Source organism: Nicotiana tomentosiformis, chromosome 6 (assembly GCF_000390325.3).
Source record: "Nicotiana tomentosiformis chromosome 6, ASM39032v3, whole genome shotgun sequence".
NCBI classification, from domain to species: Eukaryota; Viridiplantae; Streptophyta; class Magnoliopsida; order Solanales; family Solanaceae; genus Nicotiana; species Nicotiana tomentosiformis.
The window spans coordinates 101,512,872-101,532,342 of record NC_090817.1 but is presented as its reverse complement, the minus strand read 5'-3'; the positions used below and the strand labels follow the sequence as shown (position 1 = coordinate 101,532,342).

General features: G+C 33.5%; 1 protein-coding gene and 1 pseudogene across 1 annotated transcript; one reads left to right on the top strand and one right to left on the bottom strand.

Annotated features, from left to right (window-relative positions):
- Positions 1 to 6,956: 6,956 nt before the first annotated feature.
- On the bottom strand, positions 6,957 to 14,888 carry LOC104103033 (acylamino-acid-releasing enzyme-like; annotated as a pseudogene).
- On the top strand, positions 7,233 to 8,685 carry LOC104103031 (CBL-interacting serine/threonine-protein kinase 7-like). The gene has a single exon (XM_009610898.4). It carries the CDS (start codon positions 7,233 to 7,235, stop codon positions 8,544 to 8,546), a length of 1,314 nt encoding a protein of 437 aa, XP_009609193.2. The 3' UTR covers positions 8,547 to 8,685.
- Positions 14,889 to 19,471: the final 4,583 nt, after the last annotated feature.

Genomic DNA, 19,471 nt, shown 5'->3' with positions numbered 1-19,471 from the left:
GTTCATTCTAGTGAGAAATATAGAACAATTTCTACCAGTTCATACCATCAATAAGTTTAGTTATTTTAAATTCTACAGTGAAACCATTTAAGAGGCATTTGATTTTCAAACACAACCAAAAAAATACGTAACAAAAAAAAATCAAAATAGTGACAATAAAGTTTAGCAAGAACACTAATATCCAACTAAATACAAAACAAAAACATAGCAAGAACATATATCTGATGGGAAAAAATAGCCACATAGGGTTAAGAAATAAACATGAGGAGGTGAGGATTGAGGAAACTTTACAATGGTGGGCGTAGTGAAATGACTAGTGAGCAATGAATGTGTGAAGAATCAAGCATCCGCAAAGGTAAAGCAAAATAAATACTTACAGTAACAGTCTAACAGAGAAGCAAGAAGCAGAAGCAGTTGCGTGAATAAAGGCTGAAGCAGCGAGAAATGGAGAAAGGGAAAGGGGAAAGTGGACTTGGGGAATTGGGGCATTGTTTTACCTTTAATTATAAGAGAATATTATATAAAGAGTACTTTTATTATTATTTTATCTTATTTGTTTATACTTAAACAAACAAAACAAACAAATAGAAAAGTAAAACATTTACTATAAAATATAGAAGAGTGTGTTGTGTAGTGTACTTAAAGGCAGACCTTTGCCACTGGCACCTTTGTCACTTTTGTTCTACGGGTGGCACTTTAAATATATATCCTATTTTTTATATATATTTACATATATACATAAGGTTTTTGCCGAAGCTTGCCGGTGACGTGCCACCCCGAACCACCGTGTACATAGATCTGCCCTGCTTGTTTGGTTGGGTGATTCATTGCCGGGGAAAACGGAAAGTCTGTCTTTCTCTCATTTCTGTCTCTTCATTTAACATTTGCGGTGTCTTCCCATCACCTTGACTGCTTGACAAGTTTGAATCGATTGCCAGTGAACAAATATTCTTCTCCCTAGTAATTATAAAGACACTATAGTCATATGAAAGTAAGATTTGAATTCAATTCTTATGGATAATTACTTAGAATAAGCGAATTAATTCCCTCAACGAGTCTAATTATTATTTCCTCGTTAAGAGAGATATTCATGGTACAATCACGTGCGATTCTTGTTTCATTCAGATCCTTAATTTTTCCCATGTTGTGTTTTCCCTTTTTCTTGAGGACAATGACAATGAGTTCAAGAAAAAAATGGGTTTGATTATTCATACCATAGTTACAATTAATTATAGGGAATATACTTACCTTTGTCCTTTCCGCTTGAATTTTTCTGATTATTCCCATTTCAAGATAAATATGCAGGTTACCAGCTTGGTAGGTCATGAGAATATCTCTAAGGCAGAGTAATACTGAAATACTAAGCTACGTACAAGTCATCGTCTATTTTAAGTATTAACACAATTGAGCGCGCAGCCGTCACTATTAATTAAATTAATATGCATAGATCTTTAACTCTTCAACTAAGTGTTCCAAATCTTCTATTAAATCCAAAAATTATGTCATGTTATTGATCGTATTATGCATATTGAATAGTAGTTTTCTCGTGCAACAGTGACATTTTTCATAGTTATTAGTTCAACTAGCACAAGTAAATCCAAGCTCATGACTATAAATAATCTCAATTTTAGACACCTCTGCATTTTAGTTAAAATGATTTTATGAAAGTAGGCTAAAATGTCCAAGAAGAACTATTTTGTTGATCCTTCGAACCAGTGAATGGCCACAAGTGAAGATAGGATAATTATTCAATGAGATATATATAGGTTTTCTAATCTTTGCCTAGAGGTCATTTGGATATTTGAATAGTGTATATCTTTGGTTCGTGGTTCTCTAGTGACTTTTCTTTTATTTCCCATTTTTAAGAGTGAATATTCAGCACGCACGCCCAATCATTATAAAAAAAAAATTGTTTTCCCTAAATAAAGTATTTTATATTTTGTACTTCTTAAAGTCAAATTAAAAAACTCGTACCATATTACGTTAAACTGAAACAAATAATCTATTGATTCAATTTTATTGAGTAGTTGTGACTTGTGATCTTTGGCTCCACTTAGGTGGTTACACGTACACCAATTGTTTGGTTCAATCTTGGGATAGACAAGGATATCCCATGAAGTAGGATATCCTATGAAATAGAGTTACTATTTATATGAGATAGCTAACCCCACTATTTTATTACAAAATATATTCTATCATTAACTAATATTCATAATCAAAGATGGATAAATATAATTTTATTTAATATCTTTATCTTGGTAATCAAACGAGAGAGTTCATAATAACTAGAAGCCCGAAGCTTAAAGTCATTGTGTCGCCGAATTACAAGTCCGTTGACAGGTGATTCCTTAGTTTTCATCTTCATTTTGCAACTATGCATTATTGTTAAAGAGTGATGTGTTATCTGTCTCGATTAAGATTGTTATATTCGCAACTAAACACGACATCTTTTAAATAGAAGTAAAGACTGACATTGACATGAAAATCTAAATCTGTCTGCCTATTAGCCAAATGACTCTTTCACCTTCATGAATATCTATTTTAGGCCCCGTTTGTCCATAAAAAATTTTCTTATTTAAAAATATGTTTGTCCATGAAACTTTGCAAGTTTTTGAAAAAAATTCGAAAATGAGTTTTTCAAAAATTATCACTTTTTAAAAAAATTCAGTAAAACTTTTTTTCCCACTCACAAAGCTGAAACAGTTTTTTTCAAATAAAATGCATGTTCAAATATAATTTTAAATTTCAAATATTATTTTTTAACTTATCTCCAAATACTATTATTTTTTTTTCAAAAATTACAATTTTGATATCCAAACGCCTACTTTTAGTGTTTCCAAAGGAACCATCATGTCATTTCTTAAGTGCTAATACTACTCCCTCGGTTCTCGTATATGTGGTATTATTTTCCTTATTAGTCAGTTTTGTAAAAGAATTATACATTTTTATATTTAAAGACAATCAATTTTACATATTTTATTTGTCCTTAATGAGAAATTTTTATAGTCACAAAGATTATAACATGTTTAAGACTACAACTTTTAAAGTTTTATAATTATAAAAATGTTATATCATATTAAAGATAGTTTCAAAAGTCTTTATTTTCCAGTATTTTTAAACTTTGTACATATTTAAATTAAATTATATCGCATAAATTAAAACATATGGTGTGAAACACTTTAGCATTTTTTTTTGAAGAAACGAATACATGAATGTAAGTACACATGAACTTATGCGGGAGCGGCCTAAGGGTCAAGCCACTAAAGCAAAGGCTTTAGGGCCCCAAATTTTGAGGGGCCCAAAAAAAATTATTTTTCTACTCGTATTTGTATTTAGACCCCGATTAATCTAGATTCGTACAGCGTAAGACCTAGTAAAAGAGAGAACACGTTTAACAGGATTTTTTTTAATCACAGGATTCGAACCCAATATATTTAATTAAGGTAAGTTGGATCAAATACATCTCACAACAATCTTTAGAGACAGGGTCTAAATATATTGGGTATGTTAAAATACAAAATAAAATATTTTATAAAAATTCAAGATAACTTTTAATTTAGTAGTGATGTACCCGTTTGAGCAAAAAATGCAGAAAGAAAATCACTCCCCCTAAACCCTTGTCGCGAATATAAAACTTTTCATTATTTAAATTTTACGAGTGACATCATTAGTGAGGTATCTATATGAATTTGGTTCTATTATCTAAGATCAACAATATCTTAGGAGAGACTAAATTATTTATAAAAAAAACTATTAAAAACTGTTAGGCCAAAATTCTATATTTTTAACACATTACTCGCTTTATATTTTGTTGGTTTAAGTGAGTTATTGTGCGATAATTGCGCTAAATTGTGTTGTTCTATGTGTAGGAACATCGAAATGAATCATCGATATTATGATATAAAAAAAATTTCTTCTGAAAGGCCTCAAATTAAAAATTGATTTTAGGCCACCAATCTTCGTGGGCCGCCCCTAAACTTATAGAAAGACACTCATCAGTGATAAAATCTTTCAGTACACAGAACGAAAAATATTCAACCTGATATCCAAGTAAGCAAATTGCCAAATGTAAGTACATTGAAAACACTCGAACTACTCGTACAATGTAGTGGCCCACTACTTTGTACAAATGAACTTATGGAAAGTCACTCATCAGTATTCAATTATTAGACATGGATGGGTACCACATTCGAGCTTTATAACAGTTGCTGATTTGCTCCATCAAATCCCATATTCAAAATACATAAAGTTGTTGGAATGTAAAACGTCGACTCTTACAACTTTTAATATTGAGAAACGGATCTTCTCTCACATATATACTTTGAATTTTGTTAGATCACGCAATATTGACATTAATTGACACCTATGCAAAATGCATGATGCCAATTAATCGCCTAAAGTTTCTTTATCAAAAGAGAGAAAAGACAAAACATGATTTATTTTTCTATTTATTAAAAAGAAAACTTATATGCAGAGATGAAATCAGGAAACAAAATTTTCCGGGTGTGTTTGGTATGACGGAAAATATTTTTCATTTTCTACGGTTTGATTGCAAAAAATAGTTTTCTGAAATTGGAGGAAAATTACCTCCCTAAAAAAGTTAGGAAAATATTTTTCAAAAACTTAACTTACCCTCACATCTAACTCCAATCCCCCCCCCCCCCCCACTTCTCTTCTACCCCATCTCTCCCACCCCCTCTCTCCAAAAAAGGTTTTTTTTAGATTTCGGTTTTTTTCTTTTCCGTCACCACCCACCCTACTACCCCGATGCCCTCCTTGAATTTATTTAATTTTTTTTTTGTATTTTTAATTTTTTGTAATTTTTTACTACATCAAAACCCAGACTACCCCCCCCCCCCCCCCCAAACCCAAACCCAAAAAAAAAATTGTATTTTTAATTTTTTGTTTTTTCGTTTTTCTGCACCACCCACCCAACCCCTCAACCCACCCTCCCCGCCGAAATTTTTTTTGTATATATATTTTTAGTTCTGATTTTTTCATTTTTCAGTTTACTGGTTCGAAATTTTACGAGTTCCAAAGTTATGAGTTCGGAGGTTTATATGTTTGGAAGTTTGCGTGTTTAGTAATTGTAGAGTTTACGGGTTCGAAAATTCATGAGTTCGAAAGTTTAGCGGTTCGGAAGTTTATGGAATTTGTGGGTTCGGAAGGTTGTTGGTTCGAAAGTTTATGGATTCATGTTTATTGTATCTAAATTATTTATGAATACTTTTGAGAATTTATTTTCCTTAATTTGCGTACCAAACACCAAAAAATGAGTAAGATTACTATTTGTTCTCCAAGTTTTCCATTATTCCAAACACACCCTAAAACCTGAAGGTAATTCTTCTCGCATATTTGAGAGATCACTTAACCAAAACAGAGAGGTAAGACTCAAATATGCAACGATGAACAACAGTAGACTTTAAAGAAGAAAAGAGAAATTGCAGACGAACCAAAACATTTTTTATATATATATATATATATATATATATATATATATATATATATATATATACTTAAATAATATTGTTATAAAAGAAGAAGAAAACCTATCCTCTTCAATACTGGCGTTTTTAGAAAAACAGTTGGAAAAAAAATAAAGAATCTGTACAATTTTTTCTTTAAAGCTATCACCGCGTTTATTTTAAGTAAAGCGCAGTTATGATTTGTATGAGTTTTGAAAAGAATGTATCTTTTTATTTTACTCTTAATAAGAAAAATTATAATTAAATAATTATATATATATTATTTTAGACTATAAATTTTAATTTATATTTTTTTACCTTCGCATCCCGCCAAATAGATTCAAATAAATTAAAATAAAAAAAGTAAGAAAGAAAGAAGTTGACAAGAATCTAAAAGGGACAAGACCGAATACCCGTCTGTCTCCCAGCATTATTGGACCTTTGAAACAATTTCACCATAATGATTCGCTATCAGATGCTGACTGCAGATGCCAAGTGTCGATTGTCCAAAAAACCAAACGTGCCGCTACTTTGACAAGAAAAATACTCCCTCCGTTCCAATGAACTTGTTTGATTGGGCACAAAATTTAAGTAAAAATAAAGATTTTTGAAATTTGTGGCCCTAAACAATTTAAAAAGGGGTTCAGAATATTTGTGTGGTTATAAAAGTTTTTCATTAAGGGTAGAATTATAAGTTTAAGCAAAATTGTTTCCAAATTTAGAAAGAAAACATTCTTTTTGGAACGGACCAAAAAGGAAATAGGTTCACATAAACTGAAACGGATGTATAATAATTTGGCGAGTCACATAGAAGAAAAATGCAAATTAAAGGTGAAACTGGGAAAGAGTAGTATACTTTGTTGGCAGAAATTAAATTAAATATTGGTCGTTCAACTTTTTAATAGCTTCTTACTTTTAATACAGTATAAATTTTTTTCACAATTTTTGCAAGCTAATCAATTGCTAAACGAATTGCCTTCCAACTTTGAAGAAAAATTCAAAATGGAACAAGCGCATGCACTTATAATTTATTTGGTCTTCCAGAGGCAAAACTGATCTTTGGCTTTTTCCACAATCACTAGAGAATAGCACAATAGGAATTTCAATTTCAATTAAAGGGAAAAAATGCTTTTAGTCTGCATATTGTGACTGAAGGAACCAATGGGAAAGAGGTAGGGAGGTTCTCCAAAACCAGAATCTCTAAAAGCGACAGCTTCTCTTTAGTCTTCAGACTCGGACCATTACGAAAACGTAATGGAAACTAATATGAAACCTCTTTTAATTATACCAAGTGCTAATCAAGCATCTTGCAAAATCATGCAAATTAAAGGAGCATGCCTACAAGTCACAGTATTTTATTATATCATATTTTTCCGTGGCAGACTCCTAATCGTTCTATAACCAAAGAACAGATGTAGTAGTAATTATGAATTCTGAAAATTCAAACGTGGTGTACTAAAACTAATTGAGGGAAATCAAAACTAAAGATAGTTGAGCACAACAATATATAAATTGGTTTATATTATTGTTATTGTTATGTTACTATTATTATCAACTTATAGTTGGTTGGTAAGACTCCTAACACTTCTAAAACTAAAAAACAAGACAAAACCGAAGAGTCCAAAAGCTATTATAATACAGACACTCCAGCAATTCCCATGCCTAATTCAACTCTCCAACCAATCTCCTTATAAAACTTGTCTCCTTATTTTTTTTCTTTTGCCTACCCTCCCGCTTTATTCTCTTCTCCTTCCCGCCGGCTCAATTATGGCCACCGCTACACCACCATCTTCTGCTTCTAAAATCAGAAGAACAAACAGCGCTGATGGTGGTGGAAGCGGGTCAATAATTCTCGGCAAATATCAATTAAATCACCTTCTTGGTCGTGGCAGCTTCGCAAAAGTTTATCATGCACGTTGTTTAAACGATGGCACAGACGTTGCCATCAAAGTTATGAACAAAAACACAACCATGAACGCCTCTCTGGAACGAATAATCATCGGTGAAGTCTCCGCCATGAATCGACTTAACCATCATCCCAACATTATCAAACTCCATGAAGTGATGGCCACAAAGACCAAAATCTACCTCGTCATGGAACTCGCACCTGGTGGCGATCTTTTCTCCAAGCTCAGCCGCCGCGGAAAATTCTCTTACTCCACTGCAAGATTTTACTTCCACCAGCTTGTCTCAGCTCTACACTTTTGCCATCAAAACGGTGTGGCTCACCGTGATATTAAACCACAAAACATTCTCCTGGACAAAGAAGGCCAGCTTAAGGTCTCTGATTTTGGATTAGCCGCTCTTTCAGAACAGTTCAGTAACAGCCTTCTTCAGACGGCTTGTGGAACTCCAGCTTACGCAGCTCCAGAGGTTGTATACAGAAAAGGATATGATGGTGCTAAGGCGGATGCATGGTCGTGTGGGGTAATTCTCTTTTCATTCCTTGCAGGAAAACTTCCATTCGATGACAGCAGCTTAACCAACTTGCATCTGGCAAAACATCGTCGTGAATTTCAATTCCCTGATTGTGTTCAAAAGCCTGCACAGAGTATAATAAACCGGCTGCTCAATCCTAATCCAAATACAAGGTTAAGCATTGAGGACTTAATGAAGCTTCCATGGTTTAAGAAATCTGCAATGAAAGGCGAAGAGTCAAATCAGAAACAATTTAGTCAAGGTATATTTGAAATTAAGGATTGTAAAAAAGAGGGGAGAATGAATGCGTTTGATATAATATCAATGTCAGCTGGGTTGGATTTATCAGGGTTATTTGAAGCAAGGTTGAATAAGAAAGAAATGAGGTTTACAACGACTGCTCAAGTAGGGAGTATTGAAGAGAAGGTGATGAAAATTGGGAAAGAAGAAGGATATAGAGTTGAGAGAACAAAGGGTGGGGGAATTGGTTTGGTAAAAGGGAGAGTGGCATTATTGGTGGAAATATGGGAAGTGGCAATAGAGCTGTGGTTGGTGGAGATTAAAGTTGTCAATGGAGGAGTAGAATTTGATGAATCTCATTGGGAGGTACTGAAAGTTGGGCTGAAAGATATTGTTGTTTCATGGTATGATGATGGGTCTTAAGGGAAGAAGTTAAGCATGGGTGTTGCCTCGTACACTGTGGGGCAACTCAGACACTTTTAGGATTGAACTTTGAACTGATATCTTCCTAGCAGTCTTCAAATTTTGCAATGAAAATCCTCTTAACTCTTTTTCAGTTGCAGATACTTGAGTTGTACTTTTTCTCGATACAAAGCATCAGGAGTACTAATTATAGTGTTAATATTCTAGAATCTGCCCCCTCCCGTCTCACTGCAATTCCTTGCTCGGTTTGAAACTCGTCCTCCATCTGAATATAACAAATACAATGTAGTAAGCAGCTGCTATCTAATATTGCTAAAAGAAACTGAATGAGTCAATTTCATGATTTCTTATGTTGTGTTCATACAACAATCAGTGAACTAAAGCATGCAACAATGATTTCCTAATAACCAGCTATAGAAGTGGTGACACATGACCATATTATTTCGCATATCTCACAAATCAGAAAATGTTTGAATGCTCATTCATGCAAACCTAAATGGTTTTTCAAAAGAACCACCACCAAAGTTTCCCAGGCTACAGAAATATGTATGTTCACATGAGATCAGTCCAAAGTGTCAAATGGTTTTGAGTCATTTAACTCACGGATAGTACTTACCCGCACTGATGTTTGCACCAAACCAAACAGTTTAATCTTACAAGTCACAAATTAAGAGAAAACACATACCATTCAACCATGGTTAATTCATAATAGTTTAACCACGGATTTTGTTTCCGATTTTGACAAAAGTTGAATGTAAGAAACCAGCTGATTAAGTAGAGTATGATTCATCTTTTCAAGGGTCAGGTATTGAATTGACTTACAAATGGCTTAATCTTCTTTTCTGATTGGGGGACATGTTCAAGGAGTACCAGCATAAAGGAATGGGGAAATTCCTGCTGAAGAGCTGAATAGATATCTATCTACTTGCAGTAATTCTTAAACCACGCACCAATATTCAGGAAGTTCTCGAAGTCAGACTGTGGCCTGCAACAGAAACACATATAAGGTTCCCAATATGAAGTGAGGCTATCATAAAAGTCAAGTACAAAAAAGAAAAGAAGCACATTCATAGATTTGGGACCAACTTACCTATCAATTGCATGTGTGTCCTCGGAAAACACCATGACTTTGACCTCAACTCCTTTCTCCTTCAATGCCCGTGCATACTGCACACAAGAAGAGTAAAAGCATTTCCTTTCTGATATTATACACTTTAGGAATAGAAACAACAAAAAGTTAAACAGTACTAAACTTTGCATCAGAGATAACATCAAGCTAAAAATGGCTTATAAACACTTAGTTACCCAGCTTTTATTCCACTTATTTAAAATTTTCACTTGTTAATACAGTGACTGGTTGTTCGCAGACATGAAACTGCTGGTCCTCACACGTTGTTAGTAGTTGATCAGTGAATATGATATTTGATGCATATTTGGATTAAAGTAGAGCCAGACACTAGATTCCACGGGATTTGATCGTATTATGAATGGATATGTAGTTGAACGAAAAATGAAAAGGGACATGAATGAAATAACATTTCTGGTAGACAGGCAAAAACGCATAAGCTTCACATGTATACATAAATTCTCGGACCCTTGATATAATATTAGAATGAATATTTATGTGCAACCAACAAAATTTGGAACCAGAAAGATGATATAAAATCTTACTTGCAACCCATTAGATACTGGAACACAGAGGTCTTTGGCACCTAGCAAGAGGATTGTAGAAGTCTTAACCTGCAATACAAGTAGCACAAGGATGTAGGAAATGCGTTCAGAAAAACAGGATCGGCTAACAACTTTACTTCAATCCTTGAGATATCTAGCAAAACTTTAAGTTTCAACATTGATGTGAAGACCTCACAGATATGTGACGTAACACAAAACGCATATCATGGAAGCCTTTTTTTCCAAATCCAGATTCAGCTGATGAAACCAGACCTTGGAGATGCATGAGATTGGTGATTTGCTGTAAAAGAGGGCAAACTTATCTGGCACCTAGAAATAGTATCGGAACTCTTAGAAGAAAGAAACAAAAACCTCGTCCAGTACAAAGATAACAAGGACCATAAAGACAAAGACTGTAATAACACGTGACAGAAACCATAAAGACAATACAGCATAGGAGAACTAGCTAACCTGGCCAATCAAGTGCGTAACCAAAAATCCACCATGGGAACCACCAAGCACAGCGATTCTAGATGGATCTAAAAGTCCGATATCAATTACATGATCTACAGCAGCAAGCACATGATTAACATCCTGCACAGGCATAGATATCAGCATTGGAGATAAACAGGAAGAACCCTTTTATCCAAATCTTTAAAGGTTTCTCTTTGGTTGCCCGTAGTATTGAAAATATTCTCAGTATTAAATTCCATAGTGATAATCAGTTTTTGTTTTTTGTTTTCTTTTCTTGTTTTTCGAATTAATAATCCCTGAGCTGTCTTTGAACAGTAGGTCTACTGATGCATCTATATCATATTAAGCTTCCAAACTATGAAAATCCAGAAAAATCTTGCTTAAGACACAAACTAAATATCTTTCTTTATAATGTTATCAGAAAAGAAGGGGAGCCTTGGCGTAACTGGTAAAGTTGTTGCCATGTGACCAGAAGGTCACGGGTTCAAGCGGTGGAAACAGCCTCTTGCAGAAATGAAGGGTAAGGTTGCGTGCAATAGACCCTTGTGGTCCGGCCCTTCCCCGGACCCTGCGCATAGCGAGAGCTTAGTGCACCGGGCTGCCCTTCTTCTTCATAATGTTATCAGAAAAGCAGAATTTTCGTTAGTAGGGTGCTGGAATGACCGCTAAAATGGATGAGGCATAACTTTAAGTAATCAGAGGCTTGAGTCTGTTAGCTCCTCAGAATTTATGAGTTAGAGACTGAATTACTCTACAAACAGTAAGAATAGATGTACAGTTGAAAACTCAATTATCTTTCGTTTTCCATGTCATATACTAGAACTGGTCCTCTCCACTAGGAGATTTAGATTTTCTACAAACAAAACGATCACCAGGAGCATGTGTTTTAACTTTAGTATTCAATTCTCACTATGAGTACCAGATATAGATCAGAGAACAGTAAACATGAGTGCATAAGGTTATGGTAAGCAGTTGGCCTCTTTACCAAAATACATAGATCTCTCATCATACTTGAAAGTTAAAACACCAACCTTTACTCAGGTTCTCAGCGAGATCCCTGACAGGTATCTTCATGATACCAAATTGGCGGTGGATTAGAGCAAAGATACAACCTGTAAGCAGTAAAGATGGACAGTTAAATATCAGAAATATAATTTTAACAAATATACACTAAGCAGAACAGATGATACAATCAGTAATTGAACTAACAAGTAGATGAACCTTTTCAGAGCATCTAGATATGGGGCTTGAGATATCAAGCCAACTCCAGGATGCCTCAGCAGATGCCTTTCCAACAAGGAAACCGTACTTGATTGCAGGAACATCGACAGAACTGCTAGAGACTTTAGAGGGAAAAACACCAGATTTATCTAGGTTGGATAATCAAGGAAAAAAATGTATTGCAATATGGAACCGGTTCAACAAAAAGTATGTGTTGACTCTTACCACTAAAGATGTTGTCCCCATCCAATGTAAAGCAAGTTCCTAGAAAAGCAAGAGTTTCGAGGACTGATTCGTGACAATTTGCCACTATTAAGAAACAAGAAATCTTAAGTACAATGCACAATCAAAGACTTCAGTTCAGATTGAGAAGCAAAACACATAGTACCTTCACACATCCATGTAAGTATTACTAGAGTGCTAACCCAGGCAGAAGATAAAATCATTGTATATCCATCAGAAAGCCAAGGTTTACTAACAACATTGAAACAGTAAAGGCCAGGGAAGCATCCATCTTCAGGACACATCACAACAAGAACCTGCAATCATCATGTTAATGTTTGCTGACTATTGGTTGAACATGTAATACATAAAAAATATGGTACGAAAAATCAGTAATTTGTGATTAGCCTCAAAGTGCTTATATAAATTAGCAGAATTACAAAAATGAGCTGTACCACACTAAAAATTTTAGCATCTGAACTAGGCTATGCATCAATGGACCAATCAATTCTATGAAGTGAATTTGTTGCATTATGTGCCCCGGAATCAACAGAACTTTTAACTGACCAGAGTACAAGATACTTGCCATCTGGACTGCAAAATTTAGTAAAAAAATCATCTGTTCTATTCAACAATAACAACAACATACCCGGTGTGTTCCCACAAGTGCGGTCTGGGGAGGGTGGAGTGTACGCAAACCTTACCCCTACCTTGTGAGAGGTAGAGAGGCTGTGTCATCTGTTCTATTATATCAGGTAAATACGCTGCAGAAATTAAATAACACAAGAAATAACAAAAAACTTTAAATTGCTCCTAGAGATGCTTTTCTATAGTTTTATAAAAAGAGGAACATATCATGGAATTAGTAGGGAAGTGTTTCCACCAATTTCAGAATGACATATAAATAACTGTATGAGTGAACAACACACCTGAAACGAGGAAAGAATTGTGTCAACTTAACTGGAAGTGCATCTTCGGTTGCATTATTTCTGGAAGTGATAATAAGTCGATTAATAGTGAAAACTACCCAAAAAAAAGGAAAAGAAAAAAAAAGACTCAGATAGATACGGAATCACTATTACTCTAGCCCCTCTACTATATTCAAACAGAAACGGATGTGTTAGTCAACAACAATATCATCTGTAGCAGCAAGTAGGTACGTACTCAGGTTGATGAAATTCTGATATTGGAAAAGGAGCCCTAACAGCATATAAGGCACAAAGCCTGTTATAGCAAAATTTGATGCCCAACTTTCTAGTATGTGATGGCCATCAACAAGAACAAGATACTGCTGCAGGTTTTCAGTGGATGCCCCCCCCCCCCCCAAAACTTGTCCAACACTCAACATCTTTGACATTCCTTCAACAGGATATACTTCTCCACTGCACAAATTTGTAGACCCATCCACAGAAATCAAATTAACACCCTTTGATAAAACAAATGTAAGCAAATATTATGATACATTACCTGTTAACACTGATTACAAAAAGATCTGGATTTCTTTTTCCAGGATAGGTTTCTCCCTAGTCCTCTTCCAATCCCCTTGACTGCTCCAGCTACCACATTCCTTATCCGTAGAATTCCCTTTCTTGTAACCAGAATTAGTAAATGTAGGCTTTGAGAAAACCGGCTCCTCAGCGACATAAGCAAGAAGTGTATCATCATTATTTCATAAAATTCCCTCAAACCTGCATTATCAAATGCTAGCTAACACCATGTAATTGTGAAGTGAAGAAATAGTGATGTTTATTTGCTACCATAAGTTACCATCCGTCGACGTATACAGAATCATGAACAAAGAAACAGACACAATTCTCCTTTTTGACTAGAGATCGACCCCAAATCTCAAATTTGGTTGGAGAATATTTTCAGGATTTTGAACAGCAAGAAGCTTTGAACCTGAAGGTGATGGCACCATTGTAGACACACCGGACATCTCAATAGGGAACAAGACCCATTCAAAGCTCACAGAATTTGAACTTTCTTTTGAAATATGACTGGACAGTATGTATCTTCTTTTCTTGTTGGCAAGAAGATTTGGTTGGCTAATTGAGAACATAACCTGTAGCCTCCTACAGTAGTAAAAGTAAAAGATGGTCCTAAGTCGGCTGCGTTGAGAGAACAAAAGATAATTTTTGAAATTAATTTGCAAAGACAAGAGGCATAAATAGAACATTTCATTATTAATCCCCGATGTTATGTACTACCATTCTTTATTTTCAACCTCAACTGCTATTCATACATAAAAAAGAGAACAATGACCAGTGCAACAACAACAACAACAAACCCAGTGAAATCCGACAAGTGGGATCTAGGAGAACAATGACCACTGGTAGATGTGAAAGTCCAGGCTTCGTCAATGGTAGGGAAACTGGTAAAATCTTGGAGCAAATAAACTGAGAAGAGTATTCTACCTCAAAAGTTGCATCAAAAGCCAGAGGTAATTCCTAGGAGGAGCTAGCTCCAGAATTTTCCATTGCTGAAAAAACTGATAAGGTTCTACTAAACATGTAGAAGGACCAATAAAAAAACAGAAAATTGTATTCTGGTTTATGGAGTTAATGGCTCTTTTAGTTTCAAATCATGAATAATTATGCAGAATATATTGGAGGAACTCCACCTACAATAAACACAAAAATAGGGAGACATGTAGATATCAGAATATTTTTCTCCTGGAAAGTATAGAAAGTATCATGAGAGAAGGGAGCAAGAAAAGGAAGACCTAGTATCAATTGTTGATAAAAGGGAGTTTAAATGACAAAAAGTATGCAAGTTTTAAGGTCAGTTTTAGAAGAATCACATACAAATGATTACTAATTAGCACATTATTAATGAATCAACGGATAGATGGTATATTCTTTTTCTCCCTCTACTTTATCTGGTAGGAATCACTTGCTTCAATAAAAAAGCATCTCATTTAATCATTCACAAAAGGCAAAACTTTCCTTTGAGTAACTCCCTTCTTGACTGCTTGGTTAGGAATGTAGCTATTAACTAATGCATGATCATTAAACAAATAATTCGAAAATACGCACGATAGAAAACATGATTTTTTTTTTTCTCGCACACGCTCATTTAAAGTATGCAAATTACTTGCTTTTCCACATTAGTGCACCATTGAAGACAAATATCATGCAACTCACAAAAATACACTTCTTGGTAGTATCACTATGTGTACTATAACGGCACCAAACAAACCAAAGCACGTTATGATTCAATCAGATTAAATTAACAATTGAAAACAAAGTATTCAGAAATGCATGAAGAGAACAGTTAATAAGATGATGAAAAAGAGACAAAATCAGATCAGTTAAGCAAAACTTTTGAAATTAATAAATTTAATAGCATCGGTGACAAAGTAAGTTATTCCAATCCACAGTGATGTCCAAGTATTATTACGCACATTTGCATGTGAAGACACACGGAGAAAGAAGGTGAACCTGGAGAGGCAAAAAGGTCTGATACGGTAGAGAGGCTTGGAGTGCTTGAAATACCGAATTTGGGAAGAGAGAACAGGCAACACTGCCGCCTCCGAGATTCGGTTCCTTTTGCTGTTAGCTGCTGCAGTATCCGTTTTGGGGAAATGACACCGATACTGACTTTTAAGCATTATGTTTAGTGAAAATTATATCACACGTCAAATATTTATAACGTCAAATATTTATAATGTATTTATCGTTCGTAACTATAATTTCAGCAAATTTATCATTTGTAATTATATTTTTATTTTATAACAAATTCATAAAATAATATATTAATTATTTTAAATAGAAATTAATTATTTTGAACTAATATTATTTAGTTGGTTCGAGTGTCCGCTTAGTTAGCGGAGGTTTTGAGTTCGACTTTAAACAACAACATTTTATTTTTTGTATTTCGTCTTTATTGTATTCGTTGTGCGAACAAATACAATCACTACATGTTATATCTTTTCTATATACTCTTTCTACATCGATAATTGATATAGGTTGTATTCATTGCGTGAACAAATATAGTTGACATATGCTATATTTGTTGCGTGTTTTAATATAAGTAATATAAGTCATGAAACTTTTTACAAAATAATCGCGCGAAGCGCTACAACCTCTTCGTTGGTGATGAAAGAGAAAAATATAAAAACCTGTAGAATAGAGGAGTTACATTATATAAATTAATGCCGGTTAATTTTATTAATAAATATGCGAGAGGAAAGTCCAAAGAAGCCAAATAATTTAATGTTATATTTTGTTTTCTATATTTTTTCATTTCTTTTTTTTTCCTTGAAGGAAATTTTGTAGGAAATTAAACATATTGCGAGTTGTGGAAGAATGTAGTTTCAGATGGATTTCAACTCCGACTATTTTCAACTTCACGGATGATGAAGACCACCTATAATGCTAGCGGAGATCGATGAGATATGGGAGGTTGGCTTCTCTAGAAGGTTGGGTCTAGGATTGACACTAATTGATTCATTCTTTGAAGTATATTATGACTATAATTTTTTGAGATGAAATGATAATGTATACTATTAGATATATAATTATTTATGGTAAAATAAAGGGTGTTATTTGGGTATTTGGAGGGCGTATCAAATGATATCTTGTCCGTTCCATTTATTGTTGTTTACTAGTTTCTTGATACGTGCGTTGTACGTGTAATTACATACACGCAGTAAAAAAATAAAATACTATTAAAACATGTGAAATATTACCAAAAAAAATCAAAAGAAAAAAATACAAGCTAAAAATAATAAATAGTTTTAGAGATATAGCGTTAAACTCAAATTGATTGGATAGCTCTTCGAAGATCAATAATTATATTTAGTTAAACAAGTGTATTTTATAATTACATAAATTTAGTTGTTATGAGTTACAACTATATAATATAACTGTATATACCTAATATTTCTTTGTAGATATTGTTCTTGGAATTGTTCCATTTTGATGTTTAAGCGAAATGATCCGTGCAAAATAAAAAGAGAAACTAATATTTATTTGTACATGATATTTTTTTTTAAAGAATGGAAGAGTTATATGTTTGTAAATTTTTGTGAACAATTAAGTAAGAAGCGACTGACAGTAATAAAAACATAACTAAAAGAATTTATTTTTTTCATATTTATGCAAAATTATACGAGAATTTTAAAATATTAATTGCAATAAACTTGGACAACTTTACCCTTCACCCTCCCCCCTCCCCTCCCCCCACACACACAAAAAAAAAAAAAAAAAAAATATATATATATATATATATATATATATATATATATAAAAAAAAAATCAATGAACTTTTATGAAGGAATAATGTATGAATTTTACTTATTGTGTACATGGAAAATTAAATACCAAAAAGTAAATGGATTGATAGGATATTTTTTTTGGTAAGTAAATTTTTTCCATTTCACAAACCAAAAACCATTACAACGCAACTAAGAACTTTGACATCATGCCCCAAGTCCTAGATACAAAAAAAAACTTCTTTACTACTTTACCGGTGGATTCTTAATGGAGTACAAATTCAGATATGCTCAACCTCTAGGGTACCATTTCATATCTTGTAGTTTTCCAGCTAACTTCCTATTCATATTTCCAGGACTATGGACCTCATCTGCAATTACTCGTATAATACTCTCTGTTGTCCTGACCTTTCTTTGGAATACCCTCAAATTTCTTTCCATCCATATATGATAAACACTCACAGACATGCTTAGCCTATACATATTCGACATTGCTGAAAGACCATTTGCATGGACCTCTGCCTAGTGAACTTCTTCAGACCATCCCTCAGACCTCCTTGTGATTCCCTCCTGCCATTCCAATATCCCCTCCCACACTTGTAATGTCGATACACATTTAAAAAATAGATGATCAGCCGTTTCAGGCTCACTTGTATATAGTGGACATGTGCTACTAATTGGCTCTTCTTTTTCTTCTTAACTTGGGCATCGATGTTCGTCTTTTCATTTGGCTTCTCATCGATAAGGTTCTTTACCTTTATAGTCATGAATACTCTAGACGGAAAATTAGAAAACAAAATTAGTTAACAACATGTTAATCTAGGAATAACGAGTTTATACTTAAATTATAATTAGAGACATATGCTACAAGATTAATATTTAAATTGATAGAGAAATTCTTGCTTCCACGTACAAATTTATTTTCCTTCTAACCTCTTTCGTTTATCTTATTTTGGATTTATCAAAATATATTTTTTATAATGTAAACATATGATCAAGAATTAAATACATGACCATCACTAAGATAAAAAAGAAGTTATTGTTTTACCTAAATTAATGGATAATTACGTTATTCAAATCCTTTGGCGGGGATTGCACTGAATTCTCGAATGAACGTACAATTTGAATTTGATCGCAAGAACATGTACTCGTATATAGGTTATATGTCGTTAGTTTCTCATTTATCGAGGGAACCAAAAGGTTACAACTTTATATTGAACTATGTATTTGTGGTTAACTGATAATTGTAGCAACATACATGATAATTGTAGCAGTCGGCTCTTATCTACTTTAGCATTCACACAATTAGCAACATTATTCATGATTATACTTAATTATTACTCTTTTCTACATTATATTGAAGATAATAATTACTCTTTTATCTTGGTTAAAATTTCTTGAACTATACTTTTCCCAAAGTAATTGAATTAGTATACACTTCATTATCTAGTACACTTCATTATAAGTCTGATTATTGTACTTATTTATGAAGGTATAATTTTTTGAAGGGTATCATAGTCACTTAAGTTTATAGGGTTATTTTGGTCTTTCACATTCAACTTTTGATCTTCATGCTTATAATATAGTATGATACGATGAGTGATATAAGTTAATAACAATTAAACAGTAGTTACAAATAGTAATTAGGCAAATTATAGTTACTATACTTTAAACTATAGTGCTTTATGAAAATTCCTGTTATGTTTAAAATATATTTACAGTTTATAATACATTTAAAGATTAGCTAATTTTGCTCAAACCTCAAAATTCAAACTTCAGGACATCATGTCCTAAAGATCGAAAATTATATCTAGAGGTTCGAATCTTATGTCCTTAATTTTAAATTAGTAGTTCAAAAATTCAGGACACTTAATAATCTTGAATTTCAAATTATCAGCTCAAAAATTCAAGACACTAAGTCCTGAATTTTCAAATTCCCAAATTCAGGACACTAAGTCCTGAATTTCCAAATTCAGGATATTTAATCCTAAATTTGAATGAATTGGCTAATCTTCAAATATATTGTAAATTATGAATATATTTTAAATAACGGTTTTAAAAGTGGTTATTGATGCACTTCGCCCTCGTTTGGTCTTTTAACATGTTGGAAATGAAGAGACCA

What these genes read in the sequence shown, in the direction of transcription:
- LOC104103031 (XM_009610898.4), top strand. Translation starts at nt 7,233, where the DNA reads ATGGCCACCGCTACACCACCATCTTCTGCTTCTAAAATCAGAAGAACA.